Source organism: Prionailurus viverrinus, chromosome D3 (assembly GCF_022837055.1).
Source record: "Prionailurus viverrinus isolate Anna chromosome D3, UM_Priviv_1.0, whole genome shotgun sequence".
Classification (NCBI taxonomy): Eukaryota; Metazoa; Chordata; class Mammalia; order Carnivora; family Felidae; genus Prionailurus; species Prionailurus viverrinus.
This window is the reverse complement of record NC_062572.1, coordinates 56,354,768-56,372,184: the sequence shown is the minus strand read 5'-3', so window position 1 is coordinate 56,372,184 and position 17,417 is coordinate 56,354,768. Positions and strand designations below refer to the sequence as shown.

At 37.5% G+C, this 17,417-nt stretch overlaps 1 protein-coding gene across 1 annotated transcript in view; it reads right to left on the bottom strand.

Moving 5' to 3' along the window:
- Nucleotides 1–16,001, bottom strand: part of ASXL3 (ASXL transcriptional regulator 3) — a 146,535-nt gene extending 130,534 nt beyond the window's left edge. The window contains exons 1-2 of the mRNA XM_047827921.1: nucleotides 15,973–16,001; nucleotides 13,890–13,972 (exon numbers count right to left, since the gene is read on the bottom strand). Of these exons, the coding sequence (XP_047683877.1) occupies nucleotides 13,890–13,945 (56 nt within the window). The 5' untranslated portion in view covers nucleotides 13,946–13,972; nucleotides 15,973–16,001. The remainder of the gene's footprint in view (nucleotides 1–13,889; nucleotides 13,973–15,972) is intronic.
- Between the last annotated feature and the right edge of the window lie 1,416 nt (nucleotides 16,002–17,417).

The window sequence follows — 17,417 nt, the reverse complement described above, 5'->3', positions numbered from 1 at the left end:
TCCCCCCATTTACTGGAAAGATTAAAAAATGACTGAATGACTTATCCAGGAGAACGCATTATGTTAGAAGCAGAAATGGAGAATTAAAATTTCCATTCACTCAATCAGAAAATATCATGAGCCTATTATATGAAGGGCACCATGGGGAAGAGACAAATCAATGAGACATGAACCCTACCATTAAGGAAATTGCAGTCCTATTATAACAAGAGAAAATCTGAGCGAGTTTATTAGATGCTACGATAAAGGAACACACACATTACGTTATGATGGAATAGGGTGGATAAAATAATGAATTAGAGCCAGAATTAAACAATCGTTTACTGAGGAAGTGGTATAGGAAACTGGAATTGGGCTTTGGAGGTGGGGGATGGAGGACAAGCAATTGGAGGTCATTGTAGGCTGAGCAGAGACTTGAAAATATATGGAATGTTTGCATAAACTCAAGTGTAGGTAATTACTTTTTCAAATGTCAAAAATGATACTACATATTTAACCTAAATCAAGCCCAAGAATGAGATTTAATTTAAAAATAGATATAACAGAAGTTGGTCGATTTTCCTCAAAAACTACCTTTCCCTATGGTTAAGGCTCTTACATTTTAGCTGGGAACACGCCTCCTTGCAACAGACTATTCTCCAGCTTCCCATTTAGCTAAGTGCAACTCTGTATCTGGCCAAGGGACAAGAGGAAAACCGATGCACTCAACTTTCCAAAGATATCAGTAAAGGGACTGCATGTGTCCCTTCTCCCAGCTGCTTCTTGGAACATAGATTTGGTGGCAAGCCATGTTAAGACCATCAGGATGAGGACAAAATCCTAATGATAAGGGAGCAATAAGACAGAAGGACCTGACTTCCTGGATATCCTGATGTACCTGAACTCAGCATTCCTGGACTACCTACCTTTAGAATGTCCTGTGAGAAATTAACTTTTATTTTTCTTAATCCCTTGTTTCGACATTCCACGATACCCAGGCAAACTTATACACTAGCTTATATAAACAGGCTATGCTGTAAACACAAATTAAAAGTAGTTTCTTGGATCTCAATTCTCAAAACCTAAGAAAAATAATCTGAACATATTTAAATTAATTGCAAAGGGTTTAATATAATTAGCAACATACAATTTTAATAGGCTTTCAAATCTATTTTTACATTTTAATCTACATAACAACCCTAGGCAGAGTAAAAGTCAGAAATCAATATTATCATATTGTAAGTGAAGAATATCATGAATTCATTACAAAAAGAATTTGATAGCTCCAAATTGTATTGAGTTTAACCTCACTTAATCCATAAAATAATCATTACATATATTCCATACTGCACTGATATACTAAAAATCCATTTATAAAGAATGTCAAATGATCTATCAATGCCAGAAAAAAGAATCAATAAGTGAAAGCCAGATTTTTACTTTAAGTTCACATTAGTTTACAATTTACCCATTGGACTTCTCAGTCCACTCAATTTTATTGTGATTACATCTAAATATGTAATTGCTGTCCATTTTTTTAAATAGAGAACAGAGGAAAATGTAATACGTAAACAAAAATATATTATCACAGTGTGAATGAAAAAGCAGAGCAAGCTGTAAGAGCCCGGAGGGAAAATAGGAACAGAGAACAATGGGTGCTGGATGACCTGTTCACATCAACTTGTCCACACGCAAATCCATTCACCCTTGTTTCACATATTACCACCTCTGACAGCCATTCCAAAGAAGAACTAGAATAAGAATATTCAATAAAATGATCTAAGGCATTTGCTGAGCTCACTGGCTGCCTACATCAGCCCACAGAGGAAGGAACGTAAGGTGATTGCAACCTCTTCCCCTGTTCTTCCCATAGTCCTTTGGGCAAGGTCTTGATGGCAACAAGGAGCCACTGAGGCCAGATTCAAGAATCTTAGATCACTAGCAGAAGTATAAATGACAATACAATCTCTCTTGCACCCCTAACTCCTGCCAACAGTGTTACAAATATGTACTATAGGAGGCAAATAAAATCAGGTAATAGAGGGTGACTGGATCAATGAAAACCCATTGCTTCAGGAAAATCAATTGAAAGACATGTCCCTTCTAATAGTACCTTAGAATGGAAGATTTATCTTTTCTTTACACAGACTTACCTTCACTTACTACTAGGCTTTTGCCCCTTCTTCTCAAATTCAAAACTGATTGGTCTCTTCTAAGTTTTAAGATGAGTCAAATATCTATTAGTTTTATTATAATGGACCACTCATTTTCTCTAAGCCTTAGTTTATTGATCTGCGAAATAAAAGTTTAAGACTATACGATCTGCAAAGTCCTTACCAGAAAGAAAATGTTATAGTACTGAGTTAAGCTTCATCTCATCTTACATTGCATCTTAATGCAGTAGAGACTGCTCTGAATGCACTATTTTTAAGGAAGCTTGCTTCCAAATAAATTCTCAAAAGAAATGCTTAAAGTTGGGATAGTAAAGACAACAGCAAATGACCCCTTGTGTACAATAGCCCTGATGTTACCAAAGGCTGTAATTCTTCAACTGTTAGGAATTATTCAGCCCCCTATTCTTCTATCACAAGAAACTCTTCTAGGTAAGACTAGAAAATTGCTAGAGTGACCAGGTGGTTCAAAACTGGGCTAAGGGAAAGACTAGATTTAAAATTTAGTTAATTATCTGCTCCTACTCAAACTTCTATAGACACTATTTCACAATTTTTCATCACACTTTTATGAGAAAAGAAGAATGTACCATTGTATCCAACATAAATACTAATTTATAAAACTTTGAAAATTAAGTTATAGGGGGCTGACTCAAAAGGGTGGTATCTAAAAATAGCAAACTAAATTCTAATTTAAAAAAAGTTAGCATTTCTAACATTAAGGCTAGATAAAATAAGTGAGCAGTAAAATCTGTTCTAAGTAATTCCAAATAGTACTTTTCTGCATTCCTGATTCAGCACTTTCCTTCTTAGGGTAGAGGTGTAGGGGGATTCCAAAGTAATCTTTGCTAATCCTAATGCTTCAGAATTTAAGATGTGAGCCATTTAGATTTTCCCACTAGCAACAACCTGTTCCAATACATCTTCATGAATGTTATTTTTTTTCTGTATCTAGAACCAGCAGGTCACCTTCAATAAACACTAATTAAGCAACAAATTGAATAATAATCATTGTACAAATTTTTGTATTTCATGCAGACGTGCTAGAAAAGAACTAAGTAATGAATTCAGGTTAGCTGTAGTGGCCTGACGGAGAACGTGCTCTGCTTGGAAATCTTACATCTGTCTTTTGAAAAATGAAAAATAAAAACAAAAAGGAACAAGTAGCATTTTTACCCCTCCCAGTGGAAATACAACGGATGGATGAGATGAAGGACGGATAAATGGTTATGATACAGATTACCTATGACAGTAAAGGATATCTGATCATTCTTTGCTTAAGATAATTTCCCGCTGCTTCTGAAACCATACTCACTTATCCATTTGAGCCTCCTTTTCTTCCCCTAGATCCATCTCTTAGAAGGAGAATGATGATGTTCCTAACTTAGCCTACCCCCATGGAAGCATAGTTTACTCAATCCCATCTATTTCCATTCAGTTGTTTTACAAATGGAATAGGCGGCACCCTCTAAGATTGCCTTCCGGGTTATCTACATTTTGTTAGCAATTATGCTTTGACTGGTCACAGTTAGGAAGCTCCCCAGAAACAAGTTTCAATCTGTAAGTCCAATATCAACAACAGAGTGAGAATCCTATGAAGCCTTTGATCCACCCCTTCCCTGAGGCAGGTTTCCCATCCTCACAGCATTACCTTGGAAAACAAACAGGAAGAGGGCACATCCAAATATGCCCTGCTCCTGTCTGTGAGCCCAAATCTTCACTCATAGTCATCCTCCTCACACTGGACAAGCATAAGAGGTAAAATTCATCTGCCGCTTTGCATTCTCCAAATGTAAATGGGTTATGGAAATGTCTTTTTCACCCTTCAATCCTATTTATAATTAGGTTATAAGCCAGAAGAGTCTCAATACACCTATCTATAGGCTAGACTTTAACCTCAGCAAGTAATATATAAGACACTCAATAATTAGCCCAAAAAGCTTCTAATGGGAATATGTATGTCATGAGGGGGGAGGGTATTTACTTAATAGAATCACACAACCAGTACTTTCCTGCATCAAAATTGTTTTAGGCTCAGCCTACAAGTATTGTAAAAGGTTAAATGCAAGTGGTTCTGAATCAGACATCAAATCCTACATCTGCCACTTGCTAGCTGGATGAATTGTCTCAAGCTACTTAACTTCACCTGCCTCAATTTTCCTATCAGTGAAATGGGAAATACAGTGCACCGCAAAGTTTTTAAAAAGATAATTCATGTGAAGTCCTTAGCATTGGGCTTAATATAAACAAATGATTTTTTTTCATTAGGAATTTTTTTAATCATCAAGCCCCTACTCATTAATTTGCCTGGCATACTCCATAAAGCATGGTGTCTCAACTCTATGTCAAACAAATTAATGAACACATAGATGTGTATTCCCTATATTTGGCCTTATATTTGTGATGGAAAGACAACACTTCTTGATATGTTGGAATATCATTATGTTTTATGAAGAATCCAAGAGAGAATTAGAAATCCCTAAATTTAAAAAATGTATGTGTGTGCATCTATACGTATACATATATAAGTATGTGTGTGTGTGTATACATATATACATGTGTGTGTATATATACATATATATATACACACACATATATATATACATTTAATCATCATGCACTAGGATGAAGACATGCATCACAGAGAAGAGATTTAAAGACCTAACTGAAAAATGACACAGAAAAATGGTCTGGAACCAGGTTGTTAAATCCTCAAAAGCAGGGACTACATTTTATTCATCGATTAATCCAGCAACTTCTACAGTCCCAAGAACACTGCATGAGCTTAATAAATGTTGATAGCATGAATACATGCCTTAAAGCTTCCACAAAACCTCAGGACCTAACACTGTCTGCTGAGTAGGCACTTAGTAGGTGCTGAATTGATTAACATCATGTTATGATATCTACATCTCCACAACTTTATTTTTATTTCTCTGATGTCGTAATTTGACCACCGATTTCCAGACAAAGCTCTCACCTACACACCTGAGTACTGTGAACCTGGTCAGACTGAAGAGTGCGTACAAGCCTTGCGCAGCACCTACAACAGATCTTAACTTCTTTAAACGCGCACACACACACACACACACACACACACACACGCAAACACATTGATAGAAATCACCCGAATTGTTGGCAGAATCCCAGTCCACAATTGTCAATTTGATTCTGCACAGGCATCTCAGGAGTTGTAGGATAAACAGTCTCTAATTGTCCTGAGAGAACTAAGGCTTGTTCTTAGGAATTACACACTGTAGCTTTTAGAAAACCTGGCTTAACAAAATGTCATAATTTTTATTCTTCTGAAAACAAATGAACTATAAAAAGAAGTCCCCATGTCAGCATATCAACTGTTTTGCATTTGAATTATGTTGTCAACTTCAAAACAACAAAGCAAAACTAAAATCATTTAGGCATGTGGCAATTAAGAGCACAAGCAATGAAATTAAGAGATAAAGAGAAAAATACCACTTAGAAAAAAATCAAATAAAATCACCCCAGTTTAATGTCTATTCCTTTCCAAAGGTTTTCATCTGCATAGGATACTTAGACTCACATACAATGTAATTTTACATCCATTTCTGCTTCTATTTCTGTACTGAAATATTTATAGAGAGCTCAGTATTTCTGGAGTAAATTATACCTAGATCTTGATAAGGCTGAAATCACCTAAATTACCTTTTTTTGTTCAATTATTTGGAAGAATGGAGAAAGAAAGCTTGACAGAATAAAAAGATGTATTAAGAAATGGCTATTTCAAAGCTATAATTGCATTCCTTAGTGAATATTGATGCCTTGAGGGTTATATGCAGTCACCAGAGCTATTTTTACCAAAGGTTGCAAATAAAATCCAAATCAATTTATGTTATATGAATATACACATTATATTTGAACACAAAATTTAAGCCAGGTATTCTATTGATTTATACATTAAGACTAATATATGAAAACACATTATTAGGAGTATATAAAAACAGAAGCACAGTACAGTGTTAAGCATATTGTTATGAATACCCTCCAAGATTAATCAGATACTCAAAGTTCTAGAACATAATTCTTATGTTATGCCATAAATTCTGGCAATCTAAAGTTCCAAATTCTGAATCACTATTATGAACTGAAATTTTGTGTCCCCCAAATTCATATGGTGAAGCCCTAGCCCCCAGTGTGGTTGTATTTGGAGATGGAGGCTCTAAGGAAGTGATTAATGTTGAATGAGGTCTAAGAAGGATGGAACCTTGATCTGATAGGAGTAGTGTCCTTACAAGAAGAGACAGCAAAGAGCTCACCCTCTCTCTCTGCACACACACACACACACACACACACACCCAGGAGAGGACATGTGAGGACCTTGAAAAGGGGACCATCTGCAAGCCAGGAAAAAAGCCAACACCAGAAACCTACACCACTGGACCCTGACCTGGGACCTTGAGCCTACAGAACTTCGAAAAATAAATTTCTATTGTTTAAGCCACCCAGTCTAAGGTATTTTGTGACGACAGCCTGAGCAGATTAAGCCAATCACTATTAATTTGACTTCAGTCAGGGAACTAGGAAGAGGCCTGTTCCGAATTTATTACATTAGCGTGAGGCATTCGATCTGAAAAGTGCAACCTCTCCATTCAGCGACCTGATCTTACAGCCTCTTACGAAACAACGTGACAACCAGTAGAAATGCACACAAATGTGCATGCACACACCCATGACACAGCTCATGAACGCCTCATGGGGCTCTGCTTCTAACTTCCAAAATCACGAGAAGCTAACGGGGGAAATGTGAGAGCCAAAGGCACGTAGTCACCTGTGGCTGCAACATCAGACGCTTGACTGTTAAGGCTTTAAAGCTGCCGAAGCCCAGTTTGATTAGGTAGTGCCAGGAGTCGGAACCTTGTAGGGTAATGTTTCACACAATTATTTTTTAACTTGGGAAATGCTTCCAAAGTAATATATAATCTTATTCCCCTGAATCATGTTTTCACAATAAGGAAAAAAAAAGCAGGATGGAATAGAAGAATAGGATCAAGAGTTATAAATTTCCTGTCTTAAAAAAATTACGTCATGGAGGTTACAAGTACAGCATAGGGAATATAGTCAATAATACTGTCATAACGTATGGTGACAGGTGGTGACTGCACTTATGATGAACACTGAGTAATGTAGAGAACTATCATATCCCTATGTTGTGCACCTGAGACTAAAAAAAAAAGTTAAAGTTTAATTTATGACAGATTGCAAAGCTATTTTTAAACAATTAGTGATATCCACGTATAAATGTTAAATTCTTTTTTTTATTCAGTTTTATACCATTTAATTTGAAACAAGTTAATTATGCACAATGTCAATGACTGACATTTTAAGTGACATATTTTGGGAAAAACCAAACGTACATATAAATGACTGGATTGGAAATTCAAAATCCCAACTATAAAATGTAATGTATGTTTTCATCATTCGCATCATAAAGCCTACGTTATTGGAATATCATGCATTTATTCAGATAACATGTAACTAGAAAAAAGTACCATACCCAATTTCATCTAATTATCACCAAACATACAACTGACAATATCTTTTGATTCACAGTTTACTAGGTGCAATATATTCTCTGGAGTATTATGGATTGTCAGTTAAGAAATCTACCATAAATGGCAGTGTTTGTTTCAGGGGAAAAAAAAGTATTTAAAAAGGGGGAGACTGGATTTGAAGAGACAGATAAGAAGATACTACAAGTGAAGAAATTATACGTGCAAATTTCTTAAAAGAAGTTAAGAAACTATAACTGCAGAACGAATGGCAAAGAGTAGGGATACAAAGAAGGAAATATGTAGTTAGGCAGTAAAACTAACACTACCTAAGAACCAACTGGCAATGAGGGCATGACGAAGGGAGTTGGGACTGACTGATTGAGACTTCTAATCTGAGTAATGATGAAGAGTAAAATTTTATGTCAGCTAAGAGGTAAATTATTCTCAAGGCTTGCTTACACACTCACATTCACACACCTATACACATAAGTAAATAAATGCAGATTGCCCTATGTTTCTGTTTAATAACACCATTGTCTCATTTGCCCCCGCTAAGTAGCTGACTGTGCACACCATTTACACAATGAGAGGATTAGATGTTAGCAAATGGCAGGGGTAACACTGTGAGTTCACACTATAATTCTAAAATGCCTCAGCACAAACTAGACCACCATTTCAGTGTGAAAGGAGGGATGCCAACATGGAGTCTGGAGATAAGAATTGATTTTGCAGTAGAAATTATTTGTGTTTCTTTCTTATCTCTAGACAAAACATTTCAGCAGCAACAAAGAATCATCTCCTATAGTACTAATTAGAAACGTAAATCTCACCAAGAGAAATGCCAAGAAATTTTATTGTTTGTCACTATACATGGTAATAGAATTTTCTGACATTTATCCCCCTAGAAAAATGCAACATCTTTAATAAACAACAGTATGAAGTGGAGATTCTAATTTCAGCATATCATAACAGAGATTGCAAAACAGAAAACATGCAAAACCTTAAGGCTAGTAGCTCAAAACAAATTTATTCTAAGAATTATCAGTAGGAATAAAAAGTTCTCATTGATACCAGAATAATTACAAAATCTTGGGTTGTCAATTGCATGTTCCACATTGCAAAATCAAAACTATGTCCATATTCTGAGTAACACTAAACACAACAGAGACTGTTTGTAAAGCTTTTCAAATGTCCCTACTGTGGTATGTGATTATAGACTGTTGCTCTGCAAATGGCTGATGAAATCTAACAGATTTAAGTAAGACATCTATAATCTTGTAAAATGTACCTCATAAATATCACCCTGCCCCCACCCAACAGAGGGGTTTTTTTGTAGTGTGTGTGTGTGTGTGTGTGTGTGTGTGTGTGTGTGTGTGTGTATGATTGCCATACCTCCACCTCCATTAGAAAACTATTTGCCTATTAGCAAATAATATGAAAACCAAATCAAAGTTCATGTTATATTAATAACAGCTATCTTGTAATGATAACACCCAGCACCTAAGAAATTATCCCTCACTGATGAGTGACTGTTCCGCTCTCATGACATAAGGGCTACAAGCCTTACTCCCTGACTTTGTGGCCCCTGGATATGTCACTACTTGAAAGCACATACTTCTTGGGAAACATCACTTTAAAAATTACATGTGCAGAGAAAAACATATCCTCAGGCATTAAAAATCCCTCAGTCCTCTTTGTAAAGGAATTATAACTTCTGAAAAAGCAAACCATAAACAGAAAAGCAGAATTAGGACAACCCCAAATGTCATCCAAATCAACATGGTAACTAAAGTTACTCCTCTATTTCTACAAACATATTTCTAATTACTGGAGACAGGTGCTCGCTTTGGCAGTACATACTAAAATCACTGCAGACAAGACCATATTCTACAGAAGCACCCTAACTCCGTGAGGAGGTGGGAATGTTTAGCCAAGCAGTCCAAACAGGCATATCAAATATCCATCCACAAAAGCAGATTGGAATATGCACGTTTTAATCCCCTCTATACAAGCAACATGGTTATTTGATTGACTCTGAGATTCTGATCATCTAAACAGCATGCCAAACAGCTATGCCTTATCAATTGTTCACAACTCATAAACACAAAGTGATAAAAGCCTGGAAATACTCAGAATCAGCAAAGCAAACATCGATGGACCAGAGGAAAACTGTATTGATAAAAATCTTCTATGTTATTTTACAGAAGGGAATTAAAACCTACCAAATACATTTTCATTAAAAATTCTAGGCAACCATGCCATGACGTTATTTCTTTCAACAAAAACCATTATGTCCTTCTGACCTTTTTTAGCCACATGGAAAGAACTTATTTCAGTCTGGCTTTTCCAAATAGAATTTAATCACACACTACACAGTTCATCAATAACATGAAAAAGATACACAGAGCATGATATAGAAGAGCTGTCGTCTTTTTATCATGTCTACTTGAAAAGTATGCAATTTAAAGTGTCACTTGAAAAGAGGAAAAGATAGCATAAAACGTCAAGAATTTCATCACAGTCAAATAAATTAACAATATCACATATACTGAACACATTCAAATACTCATATCAGCTTTGCCAAAATTATTGGTGTATTTTTTGTAAATTACAAGTTTAAACCAGAGGCACTTAACTGCGTTTGAAAACAGGCAACCGTACAATAACCTTACTTGCTCACATATAATCTGCCAAAGACTATTAGCATGCATATATTTAATGGGGTTCCCACAAAACTGTTAGGTTTGTTTTGATTAAAACACACAAACTATTAAATAAGATGAAAAAATACAACACATAATGCTAAAAAGAAGCTTCTGACTCTAAACAGAAGCCAAGTCATCACCAAGCACCAGAAAACTAACATTTTTTAATTTTTTAATGCCTATTTTAGTTTTGAGAGAGAGACAGACAGACAGAGCATGAGCAGGGGGTGGGGGTAGAGAGAGAGAGAGAGGGAGGCACGGGATCCAAAGCAGGCTCCAGACTGCGAGCTGTCAGTCCAGAGCCCGATGCGGGACTTGAACTCGTGAACCATGAGATCATGACCTGAGCCGAAGTCGGCGTTTAACCGAATGAGCCACCCAGGTGCCCCCAGAAAATTAACATCTTGAGAAAGATTGTTTACTCAACAAATATTTATTGACTATCTGCTGAGTGTTGGGAGTGTTATATACCCTGCCCCTGGAGAGCCCACAGGTGGGCGCAAGTAGACAAACAAGGACAAAATTACAGGACGGTGAGGTCAGCCCTACAGGAGAGCTGTCTGGCACACAGAATGAAGCCCCACCCCCCATGGTACTTGAAACAAATGGCATTACTTTAAATCCAGGTTCACAATGATGATGCATAAAGACCCAATCTCCCTTTTCTGGAAATGCTAGGTACAAGGGTGAACCGTTTGGGGGAGGACCACTACCATCACCTCCCACCCACAGAGACCACCAGAAGGCCATGGCCACCTTGGTACCGTTCACAATAACTCCCCTCCATTTTTACCAGGTATATCACAAATCTGCATTTCTTGGAACACACATTAATAAATACCTAGAAATTAAGCAGCTATGTATGACCTTATGATGAGGGAATTTCTAAATGTAACTTAAGAAAAATGAATACAGTTATACTTTGTTTACTCAGCTACCATAAATATTTGGAAAACATTTAAGAACTCGGGAGGTAGCAAAACAGTACATTAAGTAGGGAAAATAAATGTCAGAATCTGCTCCCTAAAACACCCACACATAACAGGCAGGAAAGCCCAAAACTCACTGAAATCATGTACTTTTATTTTTGAGATGATTCCAATAAGCAAATTAGAAAACGAGGTAAGAGTGGTCACAGACACACTGGCCGTAAGTAACCGGTCACAATTGGCAGGAGAGAGGAGAGTCAAAGGAAGTAGAAAGAAATGAGAACATAAAATGTATGGCTGGAGGCCCTTCAATGCAGAACTGATTTTACAGAACAGAACTTAAATAGAACTCTGGTCTCTTTCTTTGCCTGTGCCCTTGCCTATTTAACTTGTGAATTCATTGCAGGTACTTTCACTGCTACCATACTGGTTTATCAGTATTTGTAACAACAAATATTTTTTTTTCTTTACGGAAGGACACAATAACCGGGTGGAGGGGGCAGAGGGAGGGCTATGTATTCTGAGAAATAGCAGGTTATGTCTTCCATTTCAGTGTTCTTCACTCTTTAAAGACGCTGCTTTGCGTTTTGTTAACTACATATGCTTACAGCCCTTTAATATACCATTCTGGGAAGACCAGCATTTTGAAAAATAGGAAATAATGCTGTTACAATAGTCAGTGTAATTAAAATGCTGTTCAGAGGCATGGTACAGGAATTTTATATCTCAAGGTGCATAACAACTGATCACAGAGTAGTCACCCCTGTTGAGAAGGATACCATAATGAACAAATTTCAAAAGCCTACTTCTAGGAGATGCTTTTTATGTCTACGTTGGCAGATTCCACTGGCATAGAGCCCACATTCAAGAGGAGTTGATATCCTTAGATTTTTACCTCCTCTTTTCTTTTGGCTGCTGCACAAACACTTTCAGTGCCTTCTAAATGGCATAAATATTTTCAGGGTTTTTGACAGCAACAAGGGGAAAATTAATTTCCAGGTGTTCCCATTTTGTTCCCTAACTCCTCACACTGACGTCCGGCTCTAAAGAACAGGATTACCCTTACCAGAGCTATTAGGCTCGGTCAGCAACTTCTCTCCCCACCATTGCCTCCAGTTTGTTGGGGGAACAATGATCGCAAATGGTGTCATTACATTATCTCAGGTTCTGTCTTCAGAATGGGCGGGAAAGGCCTCCAACACAGAAATGAAAGTTTGAGCCTAGATGTCCTACACCCCTCTAAATTGTGATGTTCGTGGATCAAACTTGCAAAGGATCCATTTTAAACACCTAAAAGCTGTTGTTACTCACCCTTTCCAGCAGTAAGAGTTACAGGTAATACCGATTTGTTTTTAGGAAAACTTGGCCTCAGGAGGATACTCATTTCTCTCAGTTCTATCTCAGTCTCAGTAAAAACATCCGAAAGGTAGTTCAGCAGCTTTATTTTCACCAAGCTGCAAATACTGTCTGCCAATGGCTTGTAGGTAGACAAGTTCATACAAAAAAACATTCACTCTATGTAACATGGATGATTACACGCTCAGATGACAGCTCAATGTTTATTTTACTTTGTAACCAACTTCTTTTTTCTCCTTGAGTGGTATCATCAACATGGCCCTAAACTGATGGCTAAAGCCCAAATTGTCAAATTTGGACAATCAAAGACTGTCCTAAATAGAGAACAATCACAGATAAACAAAATGCAGTATGCGTCCATACAATGGAGTATTATTTGGAACAAAAAGGAATGAAGTACTGATTCATGCTACCACATGGATGGACCTTGAGGACATTTTGCCAAATGAAAGAAGCCAGACACAGAAGGCTACACACATACTGTATAATTCCATTTCTATGAAATGTCCAGAATGGTCAAAACCAGACACAGAAAGTCAAATCGTGGTTACCAGGGGCCGGGGGGAGTAGCGAATGGGCAATGATTACTTGATGGGGATGAGGTTTCATTTAAGGTGATGAAAATGTCCTAAAATTAGATAGTGGTGCTGACTGCACAACTTTGTGAATACACTAAAAAACCACTGAATTGTACATTTTAAAAGGGTGAATTTTATGGTATATGAGTTATATCTCAATAAAACTGTTATTTTTTTAAAGACTCGAAATAGCTGATCAATGACACTCAAAGTAGGAGAATTCTACATATAAGGGGGCTAAATTTGTAACCACAGTTATTGGCACTTCAGGTTTTATCAGAGTGATCCTGGAATCTATCTCTTAAGCCTGTAAAAGCGGTCCTCTTATTCATTTTCAGAAACAAAATCTCTTACAAGAGACAGAGAACAAGGAGTAACTCCAGTGAAGGGCTAATTCATGCAGCAGGGCTCTTTGTGAACCAAGTACATTCTATATTAACCTGCCGAATGTAATTTATTAAGCCAACGGGCAGTTCCAAGGAAATCTTGGGTCATCTAAATATTTGGCAATCACAAAAGAATCTGCAGGTAATTACTTAATTCACTGTCAACTACAGTATCAAAATCTAGACACATCTATTGCTTTGCAATTAATAGCAATTACTAATCAATGAAAATAGAAAATGTAAATATGAATACTGACCTTGTTTCTTTTAACCCTTCTTTCTGAATGACTTCTAATATCTGCTTCGCTGTCATTGGTGAGTTGGGGTGTTTTTCTAGTGCCTGCAAAATAAAAATAAACATAAAATTCCTAGATTATCATATGGAAATGTACAAAATGAAAACGTATGTGAATCATGCAATGCTTCTTTAAAATTTTAAAGGGGAAGGGGCTGTTGTATCAAAATAAGTTCCAATTTTACAGTTCAGGTGTGTCCAAAGAGAGAATGTAATTCTTTTCTGGACATTTATGGCAATTTCTGCAACATGGGGGGTCATTCCTCAAAAAATTGTCACAAAGGCATACACACCAAAAAAAGAAATGTGAAAACAGAAAAAACGCAAGTTAATAAATGTATATAATTTCCTTTATTAAAAGTTGCTAATATTTATACTTAAAGACAGATTTTCAGGTCATTAAAATGTGTCCTAAATTTCCAGGACCTTGGAAACACGGAGCCTGGACAATACTAACAGCAGAGAACAAAGTGCTGGTTAGAAATAACCTCACTGGATTCACATTTCGATCAACCTCTTTTGTATTAGGGAAAAAAAAAGAGGGAAAAAATTCCTTCATGGCCAAAATGGAAAAAAGCATACAGAAACCCAAGTAAGTCATTACAGTGTGTGTTTTCCAGTTCAGCTCAGTTTCCTTTCTTCTGCCTTTTCCAATTAATTTCAAGCAAACCCCTTCCTCTTCCCATTCAGCCCATCTCAGTTTTATGAACTGAGTCCCATTTTTCTTCCTCTCCCCTTCTGGCCTCCTTATTTTTGAGTGAAAGGGACTTGTTTTAAACAAAGTGTGAGGGATACATGGGACATGGCTAATTATTTCCATGGTCATTAGACCATCAGACCCGGAAATCAAGTTCCTTTATTTACCCAGGAGTTTAACTACATGCTGGGAAAGCAGTAAACAACAGTGCCCACGCTGTCACCAGCACAGACTACAGGGGCCACCTCTGGGTATAAGAAACAGGTCTACACACATCTTCACAATGACTTCCTCCAAGGGTAGACAATACCCACTTAAAGATGCTGTACAGAAGCTTCTGCACATTGTAGAGTTCTAATTTATGATTATTTACTGGAATGATCCTAATTATTAAGAATTAACAGAGCCACCTTAACAACTAAAAAGGCTTCTGAATCTGTTCAAAACAGCTCTGTGATTTCTCCTACTACCATGGCCAAATTTCAACCAGGTCACTAGCAAAGGTTCTATTCACCAAGGTTCTCTGGTGATTGACATACAGCCTGCCCCACTTCACTATTAGGGCCCCTTTCCTGTTTTCCCCTCTCTCGTTCCCAGAAAATGTCCCCATCTTTCCCAGTCCAGATCAGTCCCTTAGCCGTTGTGGTATGTCCTTGAAAGAATACAGAAATGTGAGCTACACTAGAAAGAGGGGATGGCGACAAGTATGTCAGTAGGAAAGAAGGAAACCTGTCCTCACATAGGAGGCCGCTGGAGAGCTGAACTGAAAACTGGGAAGGGGGATAAAGAAACATAGGCATAGCTGTATAGGGAAGAGGACTAACGTGTAAAAATGTTCGTTAAAAAAAAGGCAAGAAGGAAACTGCATCATAGAGCTGAAAAGGGGGAAGATTAGATCACAAAGAAAGGTGGGAAAGAAATAGACGTGAAAACAAAACAGCTGACAGAATTTGTAAAATGAGAACTATAAGTAGAACAGTGCATACTTATGAATTACTGAAAGGCGATGCTGTGGTCACATGGACTATATATAGGGTGGGCATCAACCCAAATGATAGGCGATGCTGGGGACACTCATGGGCTCTCATAAAAGATACGGGCAGAAGGTCAATAGACACAGACATACACAAGTAAGCAAGCAAGGAAGAGGGAAACTGACGGGGAGAGGCACAGGATGGCAGAAAGAGGGGGAGAGGGGACAAAGGAGAGAAAGGGGGAAAATTGAGCTGAACTGGGAATGTCCAAAAGGCAAACTGATTAAATCTAGAAAGGGCCGAAGAGGAAACTCTAGTGTACTGGGCAACGTTTTAACGGAAATTTGGGTGCACTCAAAAGTGGGGTTACTCACTGTGGAGGATTCCCTGTTTCTCTTCCTGAGTACAGGCCCCTCAGCACACCTGGGCAGCTCCTCCCAGCAATTGAGAGAATTTGGATAGCCCTGTTCCCTTCTCTATGACATCACATCCTACTCTACAAAGGAAGTAAAAGTGCCAAGAATTACATCATGAAGTGGATGAGAGGCAGGAAGGAAATGATGAAGCCACAAAACACCAGAAGCCACCCTCCGTTCCTGCAAGACAGAGAAAGGAGACAGAGAAGGAGAGTTCCTGGTTGTGAACAAGCTTCACTGAACTAGCTGTGTAAACATTAACAAAGGAGAGAGAGAAATTACCTTCACAGAACAAAACATTGATACCATCAAAATAATGTGACACATGGTGGAGACACGAATCAGACTCACAGGCAGCCATACTCAAACACTACAGTGGGAAGAAGCCACAGTCAGAGTGAACCAGCACCCTAGGCTATCAGCAGACTGAGTAACTGCCCATTGTCCCAACACTCTCTTGGCTATGAGGTGTTATGTTCCCTACACCCTGCAAAATTCAACTTTCTGAATTATCCTTCCTGACATTTTCAAGCACAACTAATATCTGAATATGTCTTCATGGTTACGTAACACTCGTTTTGATTTTACCACGTTCCTCCAATTTGTTTCCCATCTTGTGCCTACCTCTTAAGAAACTGGGGTCAAGGATGCATTAGAGCAGGGAAGAGAGTAAGATTACTCACAATTTTTAAGACAATCATAATAAGATTATATAGGGCCAATAAATATTTCAGATTATCATGACAGGTTGAAACTGGCTAGGGCAATAATGATGTTAATTGTGACAAAACAGAAAATATAATTCAGAAGTTTTCTATGGATAATAATCATTTAAAATGACCTTATTTGGGGCACTTGGGTGGCTCAGTGGATTAAGCATCCGACTTTGGCTCAGGTCATGATCTCACAGTTCATGAGTTCGAGCCCCACATTGGGCTCTGTGCTGACAGCCTGAAGCCTATTTCAGATTCTGTGTCTTCCTCTCTCCCTGACCCTCTCCTGCTCACGCTTGTGCTCTCTCTCTCTCTCTCAAAAATAAATAGACATTAAAATGACCTTATTTTCAGATGCTAAAAATTAGAAAAATGCAAACTCATACCTATATTCTAGAAAACAAAATGCACCCATAAGCCTACAAACAAGAATACTAACCATTCCTAATATTTGTTTTCCTTCTATTTTCTTTCTATCCACACACAGCAATTTAATATAATTATAAAAAATATGTGCATATATCATTACCTATCTTATCTCCATATAATATGAATTCTTCAAAATGGGCATCATAATTAACACTTCACCAAGGACAGGCATTTATGCTGTTTTCAAAATTCAATAAATAAAGAATATATTGAATGTAACATTCTTAGAGTATTATTGAGTCAAAGGATGTGAGCTGTCAT